This window comes from Artemia sp. Qi Xiang Cuo, chromosome 2 (assembly GCF_049724085.1).
Source record: "Artemia sp. Qi Xiang Cuo chromosome 2, ASM4972408v1, whole genome shotgun sequence".
NCBI classification, from domain to species: domain Eukaryota; kingdom Metazoa; phylum Arthropoda; class Branchiopoda; order Anostraca; family Artemiidae; genus Artemia; species Artemia sp. Qi Xiang Cuo.
In genome coordinates this window covers 4,448,902-4,472,324 of record NC_142795.1, presented here as the reverse complement: position 1 = coordinate 4,472,324, position 23,423 = coordinate 4,448,902, and the positions used below count along the sequence as shown (strand labels likewise).

Genomic DNA, 23,423 nt, shown 5'->3' with positions numbered 1-23,423 from the left:
TTTAGTCTTCTTAAAAACAATAAAATAATGGTGCTTGTTTTATACTTTTTGTTGTGCCCATCCACCCGTTTATGTTGTTTTATTTGAGGAAGGGGGAGTATACAAAAGGGGGCAATTTTGATATGTTGCAGTATCGTAGTGTTATCAGAAGTATTAATACTGTTGATATTTTTTACTATTGTTTTTTCATTAATTTGTTTTTTAGTTGAAAGGATATATATTTGACAAAAGAAAAAAAGCAACAAAAAAGTTAATGGTTAGAGAAAAAAGAGTTAAAAAGAAGTAAAATTATTCCTTATGTGAGATGGCTGCTCCCCCTGCACGTCTACTCTTTAAGTTAAAGTTCAGATGCTCCTGCTACCCCTCCACTCTTTAAGATAAAGTTCAGTAGGGTTTTAATTATGCATTTTTGAGCAAAACAAGTGCATTTAATGGGTATGTGGAGGTTTTTATTTACTGATTGATTATGAAAACATTTGAGCGCACATTTTTATTGGTAAAAAGAAAATAGGCAAAAATAAGCCGCTCTGCTTTTGAGGCTGTGTGAAAAATACTTTTTATTCCAAATACAGCCTTCCAATACAGTCTATAGTAACGGTTCATTTTTTAGGGACTCTATGTGTGTTTAGAGACAAATGGTATACCGCACACCAGCGTGTCCTACAGAAACGTACTTTTAATAGCTCCCAGAATTTTTGCTCGATAACATCTGGATTATAGTATAAGTACATATGACCAGTAGCGAAAATTGTTGACACATATCAGTCTAGACCTCTCTTCATGGCTCCGCCTCTTCGCGCAATGACAAATATTTAGCGCATTACGTATCCTAGGATCTGACTGAATGAACTGAAACTAATGCTGTGACGTGCTGGGAACTTCCCGACAACTCCTTCGATACGAAGTGCCTTGGTCTAAGACTAAGAAAAAAAAAAAAAAAAAAAAAAAAAAAAACCATTGTTCCCACATCGTTCTTTACTTAGGCAGCGCTATTGCACTGCCTATGATTAGCCTACATTCAGATCTCTTAGACAAAGGCTATGATTTTAATTTTAAAATGTTTTACCATGCTGAGGAAGCAGCAAACCCCTCAATGTTTGGACCTTGTCAGAACTACAAACGACTTGACTTTTCCAAGTGAACTGTAGTCAATATCCGTAATTCAGGGTGTGGATGTACTGTGTGTGTGTGTTTAAAAAGACATTATTTCATATCATGTGACAGGGAGATGGGAGCTCCATTCATGACTAGGACAAAATATGACTCAGAACCTCTATTACAAAGGCTACTTGATGAAATTTATGAGCACTGTATTCAAATGAAGGTACAATATCCATATCGTAATTATTAAAGATTCATAGTAATGAAAGCATATACGAAATAAAATGCGAAAGACTAAATACGAATAAATTTTCTTTTCCTCTGTTCTGGAATAACAGAAAAGTCTTTTTTCCTCGACCAAGATTAATTTTCTAAATTGACATTTTTTTTTTTATCGAACGCCTTATTAAACCTAATCAATAATAAATTTCCAAACAAGGATCCTCATCAGAGTTCATTCAAAAGCCCTTGGTTAGAAGTATATGCTTCGTTTCCTTCGACCTGCTTTCTGTTGCATATTCTGATTGGAAAGCTTCTGCCATTCTGATTTCCTTATTGATAAGTTCTCTTAGGAATTTCAAAGAAATTCGAAAGCTAGGCTGAAAATTGGTCAACATCTGTTCCCAGTTGGACAAGCTGGAGGGATGAAATTCTTCTTGATTTAGTCTCGTTGACAAAGCCACTGACCTATTTACGCTGTTTGTGATATGTTTATATCCTTGATTTGTGATAGAATTTGTTTACCTAGAGGGAACGTTGAAGTGTATAGAGGCTTTATTTATGGCAGAAATTGTAGCAGTTGTTAAATGTGAATGTTTATAGCATAGCATTCACTAAATTTGAACGTTTAAACCTTGAGGTAATGAAACGGTAATTTAGATAATTTGTTTTTCTTATATCATCAGACATATTAATAATTGAAAAGTAATAATTCACATTAACTTAAACACGGATAAATATATTTTCAGCTTGAGACGCCTGGACAACTGTAACTATAGCTCTAATCCTGTTATTCAATGATAAATCATAAACGGAGCATGGAAGAAGAATTTTGTCCTCCCTTGACAAGAGACAGTCTATTATTATCTTTATATTTAAGAAAGAACTTAAAAGAAAATTCAAAAACTAAAAGAATTTCCTTATTTGTGTAACACCTGTGAAAACCAAACAAGACACAATAAAGAAGGCTTCAGAACGGGGATGAACAGGCTTCAGAACGGAGAATGACCATTACGAGACTCTACAAGCGCTTTTCGGTTTCTCCATAGCCTTTGAGTCGGCGATTCGTGACACCATTCGGATCACATTGAGGTAAGATGGAAACCGTGGTAAAATCTTCTGCCTTATCCAGGGGAAATATGCTGGCAAAAATGTTCATATTCGTGCTGATGGAAGTTTCTCTTCACTTAAGACAAGGAAGAGTCTTAACCTGTGGAAGAGTCTTGTTTCTAAGCCTTCGGAGCTTTGTGATTGTCAAGGTCATTAAGAATTTTAGGTATATTAAACGCCTATGTGTGTAGATAGCCTCCTCCTTCTCTTTAAAACAACCAGATTTGGATGACAATACTAACCAGTCAAATTCGGTATTCTCCATTGATATTTTGTCAGTATTCAGAAAAAATCAGCAATTAAACACTAAGGTATCTTCAGCCTAGGCTGTCTTTTATTCAGTAAGAGCTTTCTTCAGTCTGGAGTGGTTTCCTAAGTCAGAAGAAATAAACGTAAAGGAAACACAAATTTACTGCATTACCAAACTGCGTATTGTTGACAAAATGTGGGTATTCGGTTAGATTTTGTGGTTACCAAGCTTGGCCATTAAACGCCTAGGAAGGTCGGGGCCTGGGTGTCTTCCAAAAATATGCTCAACATATTTTGAAGATGAGGCAATCAGAATGTATCAAGAATGAAAATATCCAAAATAGAGGTAAAATCAACCGCTTGCGTTCAACATCACTATATCCGACGCCTTCAGGTTCGACATTGTATTACCAACGCCCTGCCAGGATGATATCAAAACACACTTCACACTGCACACAAAGCACACTTTGGAACCATTATGGAGGAGAGCAGACATGGGTTGAAATTAGAACCTCGCTATCAAATAGTTCGTGGTAACGAACTGTAAGCAAGGAGCGACCCGGCTCAATAGTAATCGAAACCCTAAAAAAGGATTTTTGATACTAAACCCCCCTAATATAGGAATAAAAATATAAGAATATAGAAGTTTGTTACGTATATTTATTACTAATAAAAACGTTCGTAAATAAAATTAAACAACTTTAGAGAAAGCCATTTAGCCAAAAAAGCAAAATTATTATGCAAATTTCGTTTTAATTATTCATGTACGGTGAGCCAAAATCAAAACCTGTATTAGTTCAGAAATTAAATAAAAAAACAAGTTTTTTTTAGCTGAAAGTAAGGAGCGACTATAAATCTCAACACCTCGCTCTTTACGCTAAATGTTTGTATTGTTTTAAAAATAGAGTCGTGAGAAAGAGTCAAACTTTAGCGTAAATATCAAGGCGTTGAGGAGGAGACAGTCCCTTTCATATACGGAATAATTTTTGTTCGAAGTTTAAATGTCGCTCCTTGCTTTCAGTTAAAAAAAGGTGTTTTTTTTATCAGCTATTAAGTCCGAACTGGAACCAGTTTTAGGGAATAAAAATTAGATTCAAGACCCATTACTGATTATCAAACTAAAAACTATGGACATAACCACTTAAAATACCACAAAAATAGAATGCCACGACAAGCCAAGGACATAAACATGGATCTAAAAGTATTGAAGCAATTCAGAGACCTTTATCAGCAGCTTCTTCATGAAGAATTCTCATTGAGATTACCAATCGTAATGATAAAACAAACATTACTGGATAAATAACATATGCCTATTTTAGAGACTACTAGCTAAATATGTTTTTAAATATAAAATGCCGATTTTATATATATTATATATATATATTTTTTTAAATTTTATATATATTTTATATATATTTTTTAAATATAAAATCCAATACAGCAGCTCAGAACACATTACAGACCAAACACTAAGTAAACTCGGCAAAACTCTAAATATGTTAGCCACTGGAATATCGGTGTAATATAAACAAACATTTTCTTTTTTGCTTTCTTCCATTGTTCTTTTTTTTTCAAAAATCTATCTGATGCCAAATTATTTATTTAAATATGTATTCTGTTCACAAATTTGATTTAAAATTCAGCTTCAAATTTTGTATTGACCCAACCAGCATTATAGATCAGCGCCAACTTTGGATAGGGCATTTTTCTTTTTTCGTGTTCTCCATTAGTTAAAACAAAATATGGCTCAGTTTAGGATCTTTAAGATGGTGATTATGCTTGTGATGTGCCACAAATTAAATTCAGGCCTTTAAATCTGAAAGAATTAATCCTTTCGCATTGACCACTCACAATGACTATCATCACTGCGACCACTGAAAGTTTGATCACATTGTTTATGCCAAAATTTCGAAAATACATGAAGTTGTAAACAATAAATAGAACAAGAGGGAATTTTTTTTGTATACAAGACAGTGGAACACAATTTTTAAATGAATATTTCGACCTTATATCCAAGGGTCGTCCTCAGCAAAACAAACAAAGAAAAAAAAAACATAAAAGAAATTTACATTAAAATTCGATGATTAAAACTGATTTTTTTTTTTATTTATTTTCAAAACACCACTAATATCATTACTTCAAGGAAGTTCAGCGAGGACTGGTACACCAAGCGAAGGGGAAAAAGAACAATTCATTCAAATGGAATAAAAAATACTTACAGACAAGCTTATAAAGCTAATCTCGCCTTCTCGCCTTTTACTTATTGTTTATCAAACAGTTCGTGGTAACGAACTGTAAGTAAGGAGCGACTAGGCTCAACGGTAACCGAAACTCTAGGAAACGGAATTTTGCTACCAATAGATACATCAAAAGAATCAGATTTTAATTCTGATTTCAAATATATAAGTTTCATATATATTCCTACCCATCAAAAGTTACGCGCCTGAGAAAATTTGGCTGCTTTTCGAAAAAGGAGGAAAGACCCCCTAAAAGCTATAAAACCTTAATGAAAATCATACCATCATATTCAACATGTCAGAGAACCCTACTGTTCAGGTTTCAAGCTCCTATCTACAAAAATGTGGAATTTTGCATTTTTTTTGCCATATCAAAAAGATCACGGATACGTGTTTATTTGTTGTTTTTTTTGTTTGTTTTTTTGTTTTTTTTCCTAGGGGTGATCGTATCAACTCAGTGGTCCTAGAATATCGTGGGAGGGCTCCTTGTAACAAAAATTAAGAGTTCTAGTGTCCTTTTTAAGTAACCAAAAAAATGGAGGGCAACTAGGCCCCATCCCACGCTCATTTTTTCCCAAAGTCACCCGATCAATATTTTGAGATAACCATTTTGTTCAGCATGGCTGAAAATATGATAATTATGTCTTTTAGGATGACTTAATCCCCCGAAGTCCCCGGGGGGAGGGCTGAAAGTTATGAACTTTCCCCAATGTTAACATATAGTATTGGTTATTGGGAAATATACAGACGTTTTCAGGGGGATTTTTTCTGGCAGGTAGGGGGGGGGGTTCGGGTCGGGTGTTATATGGGAGGATCTTTCCATGAAGGAAGTTTTCATGGGGAAAGGGACATTGTTATGAAGGGGGCGCCGGATTTCCCAGCATTATTAAAAAAAAAACAGAAATTATATAAAAAAAACAAGTTTTTCAACTGAAAGTAAGGAGCAACATCAAAACTTAAAGCGACAGAAAACATTACGTATATGATTGGGTTCACCCCTAGTCAATACCTCGCTCTTTAAGCCAAAGATCTTTTTGTACTTTCATAAGAGCTATTCATTCTAATTAAGGGCATTTGTGATTAAGGGGTCAATTTTAAAAAATTGGAACAAAATTCGAACTTAGCTTAAAGAGCAAGGTATTGACTAGGGGGGAACCTTCTAATATACGTATTAAAAATATATGAATATAGAAGTTCGTTACGTCAGTTAATTCGTAAGTTACGTATATTTATTACTAATAAAAACGTTCGTAAATAAAATTAAACAAGTTTCGAGAAAGCCATTTAAACAAATAAAATTAAAATTAATATTCAAATTTTTTTTTAATTATTCATGTACGGTGAGCCGAAATCAAAACCTGCATTAATTCAAAAACGTTCAAAAATTAAATAAAAAACAAGTTTTTCAAACTGAAAGTAAGGAACGACGTTAAAACTAAAAACGAACAGAACTTATTCCGTATATGAAAGGGGCTGTCCCCTCCTCAACGCCTCGCTCTTTACGCTAAAGTTTGACTTTCTCACAACTCTTTTTTTTAAACAATAATAAACTTTAGCGTAAAGAGCGAGGCGTTGAGGAGAGGACAGCCCCTTTCATATACGGAATAATTTCTGTTCGTTTTAAGTTTTATCGTCGTTCCTTACTTTCAGTTAAAAAAAAAATTTGTTTTTTTATTTAATGATGGAAAGGCAGTGTGGTCTTCGTCGCTATTTACATGAAGTTTGGCTGCTTAGCTTTCAACCAGATGAATTAAACTGAAATGCTTGCAATTATTATACAATCTCAGTTTTAGAATATATTTAAAAAAGGAATCATTATTGAAAAATAGTTACCATTAGTATAATTGTATTTATGCATGTTGTGATGTTATGATGGAGCAAAACACTAAATGAAAAAAAAACGACAGGAACATAATAAATATAGGTTAATTTTAAACCATTTGTGTTATCATAATAATTGATCTGAATTCTACCTTTATTTCTAGCTTTCCTTCCCGAACTTGTAATGAAGGATTTCAGAATTATTGATACTACAGAGAGAAAAAAAGAAAGTCAATATTAAAACCTTCTTTGAAACTTTATTTTCTCTGCAAATATAAGAGTTTTTACAAGAATGCCAGCACTCTATATGTGAAGTTTCCAGCTTGCTTTTACAAAAGAAAACTAATAAATGCAAATTGTGTTCTTATTCTTAGAAAATTTTATTCTTAGAAACTTTCTGAGATATTTCTTGCCTTTGGTATTTATTGATTGTTAATCCTTAGCTTGAAAATGTTTCCCGGTAATAAGTTATAATTTGAGTTCTAAAACAAAGTTTTTACCAACTGCTCTCCAAATTCGTCACAAACTATGCGACGTTTTTCATTTTTTTTTTTTTTTTTTAGATATCCGGCTTGATGTTCTGGAGTTAAATTTTAAAAAGACTGCTGTCATCACGCTTTTTGCATCGCGTAAAAAAATTATATATTTATGAAAACAAACGAACTTATGATATAAAAATACAAATTTCGTTACATTCTGATCAGACCTTGACTTAAGACTCAAGCCAAGGGTTTGGCGTAGAGAACGACGAGACCAGGCGCCGCCAGGTTGACTTATCGCTTGTCAGGCTCACAGCTCAGACCCTAAAACTTTAACTGCAGTTTTTCCTACTTCAAATATAAATAACAAACAAGTGAAACTGTTATTAAGAACTTCAGAAAAAACTGAAGCTGTTATTCTGTGCAGGTTAAAACTTGTTATTTTTGTTTACACAAAATCTTCAAGGGTAACGTTACTCAATAAAATGCAAATTTTCAAAATGCAATTTAATAAGTTTATCACCGACATTTATAAGAATATCATATATCAATAATATCAAAGAAATTATATTTTTTGCGAAGGACTGTACATTCTTATGTATTTCATTTAAAGTACGTTTAAATACAATATTATGCAATGTTTAGTAAAGTCTAATGTAGTATATTTAAATTAATATATTATGTAAATATTACATCGTATGTACATAATTATTTACATTATTATATTTCCATATAATTACAATTTTTGTACTACTTATTAGGATCATAAGCTTGTGAATAAATTCTGAAATGTAGCACAAAGAACGTTACCTTATTTCAATTAGCTTACTTCAATAGTATATATGTAACATTAAAAAAAATGAAAAAAAAAACATGAGGCTGTTATCCCAAGTTTCAATAACTATAAGTTAAGTAAATTAAAGGGATGAAATCCATTACAATCATCACATTTTAACTTTTAAAACATTATTGTTTATATTTTTTTCAACTTAATGTATAATTTTATAAAAAAAAGGTGACTGAAATTAAGGAAGAATTTTTTGCTTTTGAATTACAGTCAAATCAATATAAATTGATGAAAACTCACATAAAATATCTTATATTCTAACAGCCTTGTACTCAAATTAGAGTGAAATATATTTCTAGATTTCCAAATTAGAAAACCACTTTAGACTTTAACACCTAAATTTTTCGGCAAAATTGAACTCTGTTCTAGTCCGGCTGACTTCCCCGATCTTGGCTAGATCTGGTCATATTTGTTAAAAATCCAAGCCTTGAAGTTGTAAGCAAAGAGAAACGAAAATTGAAAACAAGAAAACTAAATTGGAAGAAAGAAAAGCCTAATATTTGATTTCTTGTTTCTTTCTTTTTCAGCGTATATTGTTTTAGTTTTTGGTTGTGGTTGGTTGTTTTGGTTGCGTATAAAAAAAGTAAATAGGCTCCTATGTACGAAACACTTTATTGTCTATTTAGTCTCCCTGTCATATTTTGTCTTCCTAAGAACTTCGTGAGTGAGCTCGGGCCCAATACCCTGTATTGTAAGACCTTCTAATCATTACCACGGAATGATTCTAAAACAATCACAAGTTAAAATAGGTTCGACAGATCAATACTTATGAAGTTGAGGGGACTGCATTGGTCCGTGTGACGTTTAAAACAGTTCTCAAATTTGACATTGAACAGTCGGGAGTGTGAAAGAGGTACAACATGTATATGTGTATTAAGTTAGTCTTGGGGGCTTGGGTCTCAGAGCTCGCCAATTATGTAGACACAAATCTGTGCGCTGTCTCGGTCTTGACAAGGTAAGTTATCTATTTTAAATATCAACTAGCACAAATCCACATGGCCCAGATTCATATTTAGAATTAAAAAAGAAAAGCACAAAAAAAAAATCAGCCAACAAACTGAAAATCAAAACTGAAGTTCAAAAATGAATAATTAATTCATTCAATGCTTGACAGAACTGTCTTTTGAGCAGAAAAACAAACCTTAAAGATCAGCTATGATAGAAAATAAAAATAATTTCCAAAGTAAATACTTACCCTGTCTGAACTTGAGACGATTATCTTGTTATTTAAAACCAACCCTCGAATGCAAAAGAAGTGCAGCATGTCTAATTTAGAAATTTGAGGTGAAGAGGCTTAGTCCCTAGGGACTTGCAATTATTTAGACACTTTTATTTATACGATCCTGATTTCTGCAACACATATGTACCCGAAATTCGTCTATTATTTATCGATGAAGGCGTTATATTTAATGGGATGCCTGCACGAATTTTGCCAACAATTCAGGAATGTATGCAGCATAAACTGAAAATTGAGCCCCATATTTGTCATTAGTGGCTTCAAAATCCCACATATACCGACTTTAATAGAAATAAAATTCCTGTATTAAACATGTATATTCTGGGGTTTGACTTTGGATAATCATATCGTCCCACATTATTATTCCCTAAGTAATCCTTCAGCAATAGCAAATCAAAACCCCTTCAATAGCAATATATTTATATAATTTCAATTGCAAATTATATAATTTAATACATAATTTGTATTCATTAATTTAATATAAATTATATTCAATTATAAATTACATAATTTATATTCAATAGCAAATTTATTTATCGTTAATAGCAAATCTAAAAGGTGCAACATGTACATGTTTAGAAATTGAAGGGAGAGGGCTGAAAGTGGTGCAGTCTTCATGCCCTTGTAATTACGTTGACCAAAATATTTCTACGATTTTGATTTCAACGTGGTATGATGTATCCGCAATATCTATGAAGTTAGGAAGGAATGAAGGGGTTTTCTCCCCGGATTTGGTCCTCAGTTGTGCTCTTAATATCAGGCTTAAACTTTGACATCAGTAAGAATGAATATGACTCTACGAGTGGCTGCAGGGGCACCCAGGGTTACATGGGCAGACCGTGGAGATGAAAGCTGTCCACCAATAGGCTTCACCTCTTAACAGCGCTGAAACTCAAAATTAATGATTGATTAAGCTATTCCGGGGTGGCTATGGGCCCCAGCGGCTTTATGTTCTATATATGAAGCAATAAGGCTTGGTTTTTACAACCCTCATTTTAACAACACATAACATATTTACCTCATTTCTGAAAATAAAGAGGATACGTTATGAAGAGGAAGGGGTCTCCGATTTTTGCTCTTGACCCCCTTTCTTATCCATCCTTAAATATCCTTGGACAAACATAAATCGAAACATGTAAAACATACACATACTTACTGATTCGGTTTGGGAGTGGTGGAAAAACATTTGGTCTATAGGAGTAAAGTGGCATTTTTTTTTTGTCAACTCAAAAAGTATCATCACCTTTTTTGCCAATCAAACAATGTAAAACATTTTTTAAACTATTTATTTTTAATAATTGTCAACTATCCCAATGATAGATATGGCTACGAGGGAGGATAGAATCGATAAATCCATCTGCCTGACCTGTCTGATTAAATTATCTTAAATGGTAAGAGGTTTTAAAAACACTTGATTCTTCACGAGGATGTTAGTTATATGTAATATAGATGGTGTCTCAAAATAAGACCAAAAAGTTCGTGGTAACGAACTGCAAGTAAGCGACCCGGCTCAATAGTAACCGAAACAAAAAAACGGAATTTGATACCAACAGATACATCAAAAGAATTGGATTTTTATGTTGATTTTAAATGTATAAGTTTCATTAAGTTTAGTCTTGAACCCGTCGAAAGTTAAGCACCTGAGAAAATTTGCCTTATTTTTGAAAAAAAGGGGGAAACACCCCCTAAAAGGCATAGAACCTTAATCAGAAGCTGCCTGCTCCTCAACGCCTCGCTCTTTACGATAAAGTTTGACTTTGTCTCACAACTTTATTGTTTAAAACAATAAAAAACTTTAGCGTAGTGAGCGAGGCGTTGAGGAGGGGACACCCTCTTTCATATACGGAATAATTTCTGTTCGTTTTAAGTTTTAATGTTGCTCTTTACTTTCAGTAAAAAAAAGAATTTTTTATTTAATTCCTTAAAACACTAAATCTGGTCCAAATAGGACGATAGCCGTTATTTACTTGAGAATGGATAATCCATTCTTTTTTTAATAAAAGAAAATGAGTAAAATTTTATAGAAATTATGCTTTACCGTATTGAACTATTCGAACAGGAAGAAGACGAATTTTAAGATTTTTTTGCTGATTTCAAATATATATGTTTCATCAAGTTTAATCTTACCCATCAAAAGTTACGCGCCTGAGAAAATTTGCCTATTTTCGAAAAAAGTGAGAAACAACCCCTAAAAGTCATAGAACTGTAATGAAAATCACACCATCAGATTCAGCGTATCAGAGAACCCTGCTATACGAAGTTTCAAGCTTCTATCTTCAAAAATGTGGAATTTTGTATTTTTTTGCCAGAAGTAACACGGATGCGTGTTTATTTATTTATTATTTTTTTTTTTAGTTTCCCAGGGGTGATCGTATCAATCCAGTTGTCCTAGAATATCGTGAGAGGGCTCATTCGAACGGAAATTAAAATTTCTAGTGCCCTTTTTAAGTGACAAAAAAATTGGAGGGCAACTTGGTCCCCTCCCATGCTCATTTTTTTCCCAAAGTCACCCAATCAAAATTTCGTGATAGCCATTTTATTCAGCATAGTCGAAAATCTAATTAATATGTCTTTGAAGATGACTTAATCCCCCACTGTTCCCGGGGGAAGGGCTGCAAGTTATAAACTTTGCCCATTGTTTACATTACAGTTTATATAATTAGCAGTATGAACTTTCAACATCTAACCCATTATAAAAACCCGGACCGAGGTGCGAGTGCTCCAGAGGACAATAAGTGCACAAATAAGTAGGAGGAGCTTTTTGTTCGCACCGAGAATGAAGAGCAAGAAATCATCTGCGGTAAACTTACTGTATAATTATATAAACTGTGGTTTACATATAGTATTGGTTAACAGGAAGTATACAGGCGTTTTCAAGAGGAATTTTTTTCTAGTGGGGGTCGGGGTCAGAGTAGGGGTTATGGGGGAGGATCTATCCATGGAGGATTTTTCCTTGGGGTAAGGGACGTTTCTATGAACAGATTTCCCAGCATTATTTGAAAAAAAGATCAGAAATTAAGTGAAAAAACAAGTTTTTTTCAACTGAAAGTAAGAAGCAACATTAAAACTTAAAACGAATAGAAATGATTACGTATATGAGGGGGGCCATCTCCTAGTCAATAACTTGCTCTTTACGCTAATTTTTTTTTAGTACTTTCAAATGAGCTATCTATTCTAATTAACCGGCCTTTGTGATTCAGGGGTTTGTGATTTGAACAAAATGTGAACTTTAGCGTAAATAGCGAGGTATTGACTAGGGAGCGAACTCCCTAATATACATAATGAAAACATACGAATGTAGAAATTCGTTACGTAAGTTAATTCGTAAGTTACGTCAGAACAAAATTTCGAGAAAGCCAATTAGCCAAAAAAAGGAAAATTAATATGCGAATTTCGTTTTAATTATTCATGTACGGTTAGCCAAAATCAAAGCTGTATTAATTCAAAAACGTTCAGAAATTAACTAAAAAAAAACAAGTTTTTTTTTAACTGAAAGTAAGGAGCGACATTAAAACTTAAAACGAACAGAAATTATCCCGTATATGAAAGGGGCTTTCCACTCCTCAACGCCTCGCTCTTTGCTCTTAAGTTGTTATCTGTCTCACAACTCTATTTTTTAAAACAATAAAAAACTTAAGCGTAAAGAGCGAGGCGTTGAAGAGGGGACAGCTTCTGTTCGTTTTAAGTTTTAATGTCGCTCCTTACTTTCAGTTAAAAAAAAACTTGTTTTTTTATTTCATTCCTTAAAAGACTAAATCTGGTCCAAATAGGACGATAGTCGTTATTTACTTGAGAATGGATAATCTATTCTTTTTTTTAAATAAAAGAAAATGGGTAAAATTTTACAGAAATTATACTTTGCCGTCTTTAACTATTCGAACAGGAAGAAGATGAATTTTAAGAAATGAGAGGGGTACATTAAGGCTTGTAGCGAAAATAAATAAAACTCCAAATAAAAAGCAAAATTTGCTTCTCTACAGCATTCGCTACTGAAGTAATTTAAAAAAAGGGAAAATTTGACGTAAAATGGCTCAAAATTTCCAAACTGATATATAGTTCTAGTCTAGTCTTTAGTTTTCTAAGTCCTTAGTTCTAGTCTCTAGTTCTAGTCTTTAAATTGATCTCGTACTGCAAGTATCTATATACCTCACAGTATTTTTTTTTTACAGCAAGTATCTTACATCTTTATAGTTTCAGTTTTTCAATTATTTCCGTACTTTGCAGTGAGGCAGTTGCAAATGTCGTTGGTCAAGCAGATGTCATATCTGGAATATTTTTTTTGCTATCTTTGCTAGCAAACGATGAAAAAGGCAAATGCGAAGGCATCCAATGCCGAAAGAAGAGAGCCCCCCGTGAGCCCTCTCCTGAGCCAAATAATAACATCAAGGATAAACGTACTGTGCCTCCTGGAAGCATTAAATGCAATTGTAGCCCGAAGTTATATTTATTATCTTCTGTTATATTCTCTGGCGTTGCAATGCTTTCAAAAGAAACTGGAATAATGGTTTTGCCAATGTGTATACTTTGGGATGTTGCTAAATATAAAATTTCATTCAGGCGAATGTGGCAGATTATGTCAAAGGTAAATTTTGCCTATTTCTGTCAGATTCTTAAAATTATTTTAGGTATTAGGACAGTGAATGAGAGAGAGAAAGAGATAGATAGAGAGAGAGAGAGAGAGAGAGAGAGAGAGAGAGATAGAGAATAAACCATGCGGGATTCAGATGTCCAAAAAATATGGAATGCATGCATAAAACGAGGGATATGGGAAGTGAAGAAATTAATAATGCCTAAATTTCTTCTTTAGACAAATACATATTTTCTTAAAAAAAATAAAAATTTGATTGGATTCCCCCCCCCGCCAATTTGATTGAATTCTCTAAGTTTTTTTTTTAACAAAAGGCAGTGAGATTATAGATTCGTCTTATTATTAAAGCGCTGAATTTATGGGTTAATGGCTCAATAATGGTCTTTTTTTACTCGAGAAACTTCATACGTAACAAATACTTGAGATCAGATTATACAATAATATATGGCATTTCTTAAAGCTGTTAGTTACATATATATATATATATATATATATATATATATATATATATATATATATATATATATATTTTACATATTTATTTTTCCATAGACTTTCTTGACAAACTTGACCAAAATTTGACAAGATTCAGGTTATGTTTAAACTTTCAAGCAGCATAATTCACAAAAAGTAAATGCTTTTTAAAATTTCTTTAAGTCCGTTTTTCCATTATGATATTATGAATAAAGATTCATGAAAACACAAACTTCATACTAAAAAATATACTATAATTTTTTTGAAACTCAAGAAAATTTCTAATAAAAACTTTATTTTAATTCAGATTTTTGTTCTGGGTTATAAGGGGCCTCTTTCTAATATTCTTCTGTCTTTTGTATTATATAAAAACACATTGCATAACAAAAAACAAGATGATAGGACACGCTAGGGCTACTTTAAAAGACCAAAAAATTTATGTTAAAAAAAAAAATTGGTACTCTAGATTTTTTGTTCAAGAATGTTTATATCCCCCTTTCCTTTTTTTTGTATAATGTATGAAAGTTCATGATATAACAAATACTTGGGCTACAAAATATACTAGAGTTGATCTAACAGGGACGGATCCAGGATAATTTTTAAGGGGGGGGGGGCGAAAAATAGGTTGATCCGATAAAAAAAATTTAGGGGGGGGGGCAAAATAGGTTGATCCAATAAACTTGCGTTAGGAGCAAGTTTAATTAACGCAAACTTGAGTTAATTAAGTAAATTACACTACTTTAGAGTATGCTATGGGGGGCCCCCCGCCCCCTGGATCCGTCACTGCTATCTAAGCCACAAGAAAATGTCTAATAAAACTGAAATTTGATATTGCAGTTTTTCTCCTAGATTATTCTAGGTATTTTTTCTATTTTTTCCCTTTTCTATTATAAGCAAAAGTTCAAGGCATAACAAAAAGCTCAACTACAAACTTAGCTTATTCAAAACACCAGGAAATTTCTAGTAAAAAGCCTACTTTAATAATCCAGATTTCTTGTCATGGATTGTTCAAGGTCCCCTTTCCAAGAAGTTGTGCGTGAGTTGAACAGAAAATGCCTCGGGGTGACTTTGAACACCTGTTGCTCACAACCGTAATGACATGCTAAAGATAAATTAATCTTTCAAAGAAGAGAAAGCATTCAATAACTGGATGACGTGATTCTTAAACTGCTCCGAAACACGAAAGGAGAGAACAGATTGGAAAATTAGAGAAGCGTGACAGAGAGCTTTCTTAAAAAAAAAAAAAAATCATAATTGATTAAAAGCAAGCGAAATTTTGCTCATTTAGCAATATTTAATGGGGAATATAAGCTAATGAAGTGAAATTCATAATTGTGCTATCGAAGCAAATTTTTGTATAAAAGAGAAGAAAAAACCCTTTCCTTGAGAGTAAGCATTCTCTTGTATGATTTGAGACTTTTTTTTTACACTCCAAAGGAATTTCTCAGTTTTTTTAAAGTAACACGATTCACAAAAAGACAGTTTTTTGGGGAAGGTTTTCGAAGGTTGTTTTGTTCATCATATACACCCAAACCACTTGGATAGGCTCTCCTCTCAGAAAAAAAAATGCTTTTGGAAATAATAATCATTTTCATTGTTAAAAATAAAAACTTATCATTAATGGTTATTTTCAAACCTGGCTCAAATCAAAATGTTAACAGTTTGGACATCTTCAAACACCATTGCTTATGCTGCTTTTGAGAAACTTTTACGTTGTAGATAAAGTGTATTAAACCGAATATCCATAATTCTGATCTGATCATATGATCATAATTATGATGAATGATCATAATTCTGATGCGGTTTTCCTATATTAAACTATGTCCTATATGCCACTCACGGATTAAAACTTTTTAGTGATAAATTCTATGCTTTCTATACCATGACACACATGTATGCTTGTATAGAATTACAAAGAATATAACTGGGGTATTTTTTCTATAATTACAATGAATGAATGATTTTATTCAGTGATTAAACCCGTAAAGAGTATTTCACAATCCAGTCTTCAAAATACAACATAAAATATCAAAAACTGAAAATCACAAGGCAAATACTAAATACCACAAAGAAACAAGGAAAAAAGAAAAATACCATAATTATTAAGGGATTTAAATAAGATATAAAATTTTACACCCACTCTAATTTCAAAAATTTCCTATGTCGACATGAAAGAAAAAAGTGAAAATATACATTACATCTTTTTAAAACAACTCTGTCGTCTAAATTAACTGACTGGTCCAGATTTTATTTATGTAGTTTATGGTATTTTATATAGTAGGCAATAGTTGTAACCGCTGACTGGTGAGACACTGGGGAGGTAGGAGGAAATGGCTTATATGAGGAATTGGAAAAGGTTGCAAATTCTTTTGTGACTGGGTATCACTCCCTCCCCTATGCACCTTGATGTACACGTAAAAGAAGTGGCACTGACGAACTTTTATTTTCGCTAAAACTAAGTTTCTGTCAGTGTTTCCTTCATTTGACTGACTGAAGTGGGTTAAATAGAACCCAATGGTGCCAATGGTAACAAACTGAAACCTTCAGATATAGGTACTACTTGAAACTTCCGTCTGGGTTCACAGAAACCTTAAACTTACTTGCGTAATTTTCATCAAGATTACCCAAATTTTGGGGAAGATAAAAAAAATTTTGACGGCTTAATTTAGACTTAATGAATACTCAATTAAAACTTTTCTTTTAATCAAATTAAAAATAACGGATTAAAATTTAAAGCAAACAGAAATTATTGTATTCATGAGGGAGATCCCCCAAGTCCTGCCTCCTCTTTATATCACGGTTTCAATATTAAAAAACAAAACAAACAACTATCCAAACTCTCATTGAAACATAATCAAAGCCTTAGATTACAAAGTAAGGGGCAGAATGAGCCGTTTGAATAGAGGGGGGGTAAGGTAGGGCCTCTGGCCCAGGTGACGTGGAGGGGGGGGTGCCCCCGATTCAGCTTCTTTGCTTATATTTGAGTCGAGAGGTGGTGCTGTAGTTAATGTTGCCCCATCCAGCACCAACCCAAGGAACAGCTCTAAGGACTGGAGATTGGGAACAGCAGCTCCCCTCTTGTGTAAGACAATTTATGTTTATTTTATATATCAACGTCATGCTTTCTTTCGACTTAAATCAGTTTTTTATGTTACCCAATTTGTACTAGGAATATTAGTGAAAATTTTCTCTGTTTAATAGAGAGGAGGAGGGGTGTGTACAAGGATTATCTGAATGATGAATGATATGAAAATAAGAGGAATGTACCTCCCGGGAAGTTATGATGTTGGTAGACTTACTTAGAACTTAGAACTTGGGTCCTTCTGAGCCATCTGGGGCTCATAGGCCATCGACGAAGCCTTGGTAAACGTTGCGTATTGGTGCTGCGGCAAGTACATCCTCCCACTGGGGTTGTAGTGATGTGTGAGCACTGTATAGATCACAACCGTACGTGCGTCTGAGCGTGTTTCTCGGTCTACCCCTCTTTCAACGCCCACGCGGCTGCCAATGTTGAACCTGGTTCGGGATTCTTAAGTCCTATTGCATACAAAAACTTGAAAATTTTGGTGAAGGGCTGTTGAAGATGCCGAATTTCTTCGGGTGGTTATTATCATGATCTTCTTCTTATTTGAAGCGTTCCAAATGAAGCAAAATTTCTTATCCGAACAAATGTTTAGTGATAACTTAAACTTAAAAGACTTTATATATTTGGGTTCCCAGTGGAAATTAAATCCTTTGGTATTTATATTGCTTTAGACATTTCTTTCTTAATGTAATTTTGGCTGCTAATGGGACTGACAAAGTTCAGTCCTTACTTCCAATTTGTCACTACGAACCGTTTGAATAAATATTTAGAATAAGAAGTAAAAGCAGATACTTTGACGCATATATTGTAGTTTAATTTTCGATGTTAGCGTTAATTTTTATAGATAAATTGTAAGATTTGAAAGGAAAATAAAAATTAAGTCTAAATTATAATAAGATGTGGACAGTTTCATGAAACAAAGAAAAAAACAACAACAGGTAAAATATATGAAAAATGTAAGAAGTTATAGGAAGAACCTTTGAATTTTGACATTTAAGGCGAGAAGGGGTTTCAAACCAAAATGTCTTATGGTTACGTATATCAACTCATCATTTCTTATGCCTAGTATATATACTAGGATTGGATATACTTTTTTTTTTTTTTTTTTTTTTTTTTTTTTATAGAAATAATTACCTGTAATACATTATATCAACTCATCATTTCTTATGCCTAATATATATATATATATATATATATATATATATATATATATATATATATATATATATATATATATATATATATATATATATATATATATATATATATATATATATATATATATATATATATATATATATATATATAATATTTACAGGGTACAGATCCAGAGTTAAGAAAATCCTGGCTATTCATTACATTGTCTTTAGCCGTGTTAGTAAACCTGAGGATAAAAATTGCAGGAGGATATTTTCCTGTTTTTGCCAGCGCTGACAATCCTGCCTCACGGTCCAGTTCTTTTTTTGCTAGACTGTTAACATTTCTTTATCTTCCGGTAAGGTTTTTTTTCTTCATATTTTTTTTTTTAAGACATACGGTTGATTTCTTAAAGCCCTGATGTCTAATTCACTCAACAACAAAACTGTTAATAAGTTCATTTTATTTGAAGAATTAGACAGTAGCAAATATTTTAGTATCTTTCACATAATATCACAATACAGTATGCCGAGATGACAGATTTTGCTTTTAATACAGAATATTGCATGGATTTACTTACAACTATTTAAAAAAAAATTCAACATAGTGATATCAAATCCCAAAAATCTAAAAGTTGGGGAAGGGTGGGGCTAAAATTAATTTATCAAAATCTACAGAGGGGGTTTTGTCTATTTTTCAAAATTTTCAATGAAAATACCAAAAAAATGCATTTTTTAATGAGAACAGCCTAAAAAGGTATTTTTCAAAATCAAGAGAGGGCTGGAAGTGCCCCTCCCCAGCATGGTTCGTGCCTCTTCCACTGGTTCGACATTATACTTTTTTCTCATCACAGGCTTTCTTGAATTGCTAATTTTAGTGCGGTTGAGTTTCCCAGAAGGTGGGGTAAGAAGCTTTGGGTGGGTAGTCTGATGGAATTTTAAGAAAAATTGAATAGAAAAAAAAGTTATTTCCAAATGAAAGCAAAACGACGACGCCTAAAAAAAATAGAAATTATACTATATAACAGAGGCTGACTATCTCCCAGACCCAAATTCTCTAAGCTGAAGCTCAACTAGCGCTTTCCTCAGTTATCGGCCGGATTCAAGCCTAGTCAGCTTTCGTAGCTTGACGGTCTTCGGAGTCGATTCAATACTGAAGCAGCAGATGGCTAGAAATGGAGAAACCCATCTTCTAAACACCTCAAACACTCTGTGGTAACGAACTGTAAGTAGAGAGTGACTCGGCTCAATAGTAACTGAAACCTTAATTTTTATAATTTTATAATTTTTATTTTTTTTATTTTTATAATTTTTATAATTTTTATTAATTTTTATAACAACAGATCCATCAAAAGAATTTGCGTTTGATGCTGATTCAAAATATATAAGATTTATTAAGCTCAGTGTTACCAATAAAAGGCTACAAGCCCGTGAAAATTTGCCATGTTTTCAAAAAGGGGGGCAACAGCCCTAAAATATAAAGCGATCTTAATGAAAATCACATCGTCGGATTCAGAATATCAGATAACATTGCAGTAGATATTTCAAGCTCCTATATAAGGAAATATAAAATTTGTGTTGTTTTTTTTTTTGCCAAAAGAAAGATCAAGGATGTGTTTTGTAATTTTTTGTTTTTTGCCCCCCCCCCCCCAGAAGTGATCATAGTGTACCAATGGTCTTATAAGATCAAGTAAGGGCTCATTCAAAGGAAAACAAAAGTTTTAGTGTTCTTTTTGAGCAACTGAAAAGTTTGGAGAGCAATTGGTCCTCTTTCCACGCCCTGTTTCGAACAATGACGTCTTACCGAAATTTCGAGATAGCTATTTGATTCAGCGTAGTAAAGGCCAATAACTATGTCCTTAGTTATGAAATGACCCCTCTCCTCCGCAGTCTCTCCGGGAAGGGCTGTAAGTTACATGATTTGGCCGTTGTTCACATACAGTATTTCTTATTGGGACATATGCAGATATTTTTTGGAGGGGTGTAGAAATTTCCTGCGGATGATATTTTCCATGGGGAAAATTTTCAACCGGGAAAAGTTTCAAAAGTGGGAGGGAAGAAGATTTCCTGCAATGGTTTAGAAAATGGTCAGATATAAATTTATTAAAAATAAAAAAAAGTTTTTTCAACATTAACGAACAGAAATTATTCAGCATATGAGGGGGCTGCCACTCCCACTCCCACAACGCTCGCTTTTAAACTAAAGTTTTACTTTTTGTCGCAATTCCTTAAGAATGACTCCTGAAACAGAAGGGCTGTTGAATTTGAATGAGAAGTATTTCTAAAGAACTTTAAGACTTGAGCGTAAAGAGTGAGGGCAGCGCCCATCACATACGGAATAATTTCTGTTAGTCTTACGTTTTATTTGTGCTCCTTATTTTCAGTCGAAAAGCTTGCAGTCAACTTTCAATCATCTATTAATTTGGTTATAATAATAAGTCTCCAATTTAACTTAGATTTTTGTCCCAAATAACGGTATTTTCGCTGAAGATACGATGTAGAGTAATGTGCTAAGCACTATCCTTAAAATATGGTTGCTGCTCAAAGGGTTGTTTATTTATCAACATAAATACTTGAAGATAACTCTTAAAATTTCTGGGTACCTAGCTCAGTAGAAACCATGCTTTCCATTTTTTTTGGATTTAAGAAGTAAACAATTGCATGTAAGATATTCTAGGAATTTGCAAGTGAAGGAAGTAGTTTGTTGTGTAGTTTAAAATTTATCAAAGGTAGCCTATATGGGTGAATTTAGTGTCAGATATCCTAAAATTGGGATTTGTTAGGCTTTACACGTATCTAATTGGTAAAAGAGTTTACTACATTGACACAGAGGCTAGCCGAGCTCTTCAAAAAAGAAAAAAAACTTGTGCTGTGGCTGCTTATTCTTGGTCAATGTTAAAAGCTAAGCAATTTTGTTCTTTTAATTGGTTAATACCATTGGTTAATAGTATACTGGTTGTTTAGGTTAATTAAATAAAAAAATCAAGTGTTTTAATTGAAAGTATGGAGCAGCATTAAAACTTAACACTAACAGACATTATTCCGTATGTGACGGCTGCCCCTTTCGCAAACCTCGCTCTTTACGCTAAAGTCATTAAGTTCTTTAGAAATACTTCTGTTTCAAGTTGGACAGCCCTCCCCGTTGCAGAAAATTCCCCCTCCCGAAATAAAATCATATAAAACTTTAATAAAAAATACTATTTGCGAAAAATGGGCAAATTTAGTAACTTAAATCCCTTTCTTCAGGGGCTATGAAGGTTCATGTCACCCCAAAAGGTACTGTTATTGGATATTCAACTATGATGAATCAAATGGTTATCTCAATATTTTGATCGGATGTCTTTGGGGGAAAAAGAGGCGAGGGAGGTGGGGGCTATTTGCCCTCCAATATGGTTGGTCACTAAGAAAGAGCACTAGAACTTTTTATTCCCATTCAAATGAGAGCTCTCCTGATCTTTTAGGAGCATTTATTCGTTACAATTACCGCTGGGGAAAACAAAATCCAAGAGGTATCCGTGATCCTTCTTCTGGCAAAATATTACAAATTCCCCATTGGTGTGAGTAGGAGCTCGAAACCCCAGCAGTAGAGTTGTCTAATATGCAATGGTGTCATTTTTCATTAAGATTGCTTGTTTTTTGAGGGGTGTTTCCTTCCTTTTCAAAAATCAGACAAATTTTCTCAGGTTCGCAGCTTTTAGATGGACAACATTAAACTTAATGAACTTTATATGTTTGGAGTCAGCATAAAAAGCCAATTCTTTTAATGTAAGTATTGTTATCGAAAGTTCCGCATTTTAGAGTCTTGGTCACTATTGGGCCGAGTCACTCCTTACTTACAGTTTCTTACCCCGAGCTGCTTCATAATTGGTTTATAGTAATTTATAGCAACTTTAGCAATCGAATTTCAGGAAACAGCAGCACTCCTATTTTCAAACCTCAAAAATAAAAATTGAAATCAAGCCTCCATGTAGAAAAATGGGGATGTCTTTAATTACCAAAATAAACGTATCTTTTGCATATACTTGCGTATGGATATCTGTTTTAAAAAAGGAAAAAAAAACACTTAAAAAAAGAAAAAAAAGAAGAGCTGCCCATGCAAAAAAGAATATTTTTTCTCATTGTTCGTGACAGGGCTCTGTTTAACCAAGTAGCATCATTGAGTAGCATCAAGAGAGGGACGCTTGCCCCCCTCCACTAAACTTCTGAAAAATACCTTGTTAATGGGATTATTTCATTGAAAATGCTTTTCTTTTATTTTTTCATTGAGAAAATCGAAAAATCGAAATCGAACCCCCTATATTGTTTCCCCCTATATTCGTAAATTAACCCCACTAGTTTAATTTCCAATTAAGGGTTTTCAATAAAGGAAATTTCAATATATGCTTTTCATTTCAATTTTATTTCATGTATGAGAGATTTCAAGCTTGTTTAAGTAGTTTTCAAAGATTTTTCTTCTAGATACAAATTAATGTCCATCTGAAACTGAACAAAAAAAAATTCAAAAAATTTGGAAACATTTTTTCAAACTGGAGTAATAAGGATAATATCTGTCAATAGACAGTTACTTTAAAAGCGATTTTTTTAAACTTTGGCTTTCTTTCTTTACTAGATTGCCGCTACTGCTGCAACCACGCACAGTTGTATACTAAAATACGGTCTTTTGTTACTAAATCTTCCAGTATTAAAAAGTTATTTTTCCATTAAGCTCTTAACCTAATAATTTTATGACCAGGTCAAAGAGTTTAGGCAACAATAGTAAAACAAATTGCCTTAAAATGGCCAAAAATAGATTCCCCCTCCCACAAAAGTAGTAAAACTATTTCTCTAATACTAAAATATA

The 23,423-nt window shown here is 33.2% G+C and overlaps 1 protein-coding gene across 1 annotated transcript in view; it reads left to right on the top strand.

Annotated features, from left to right (window-relative positions):
• Positions 1 to 23,423, top strand: part of LOC148954821 (protein O-mannosyl-transferase TMTC2-like) — a 261,000-nt gene that overhangs the window by 99,262 nt on the left and 138,315 nt on the right. The window contains exons 7-8 of the mRNA XM_089105236.1: positions 13,525 to 13,882; positions 18,766 to 18,942. Coding sequence (XP_088961362.1) covers positions 13,525 to 13,882; positions 18,766 to 18,942 — 535 coding nt within the window. The remainder of the gene's footprint in view (positions 1 to 13,524; positions 13,883 to 18,765; positions 18,943 to 23,423) is intronic.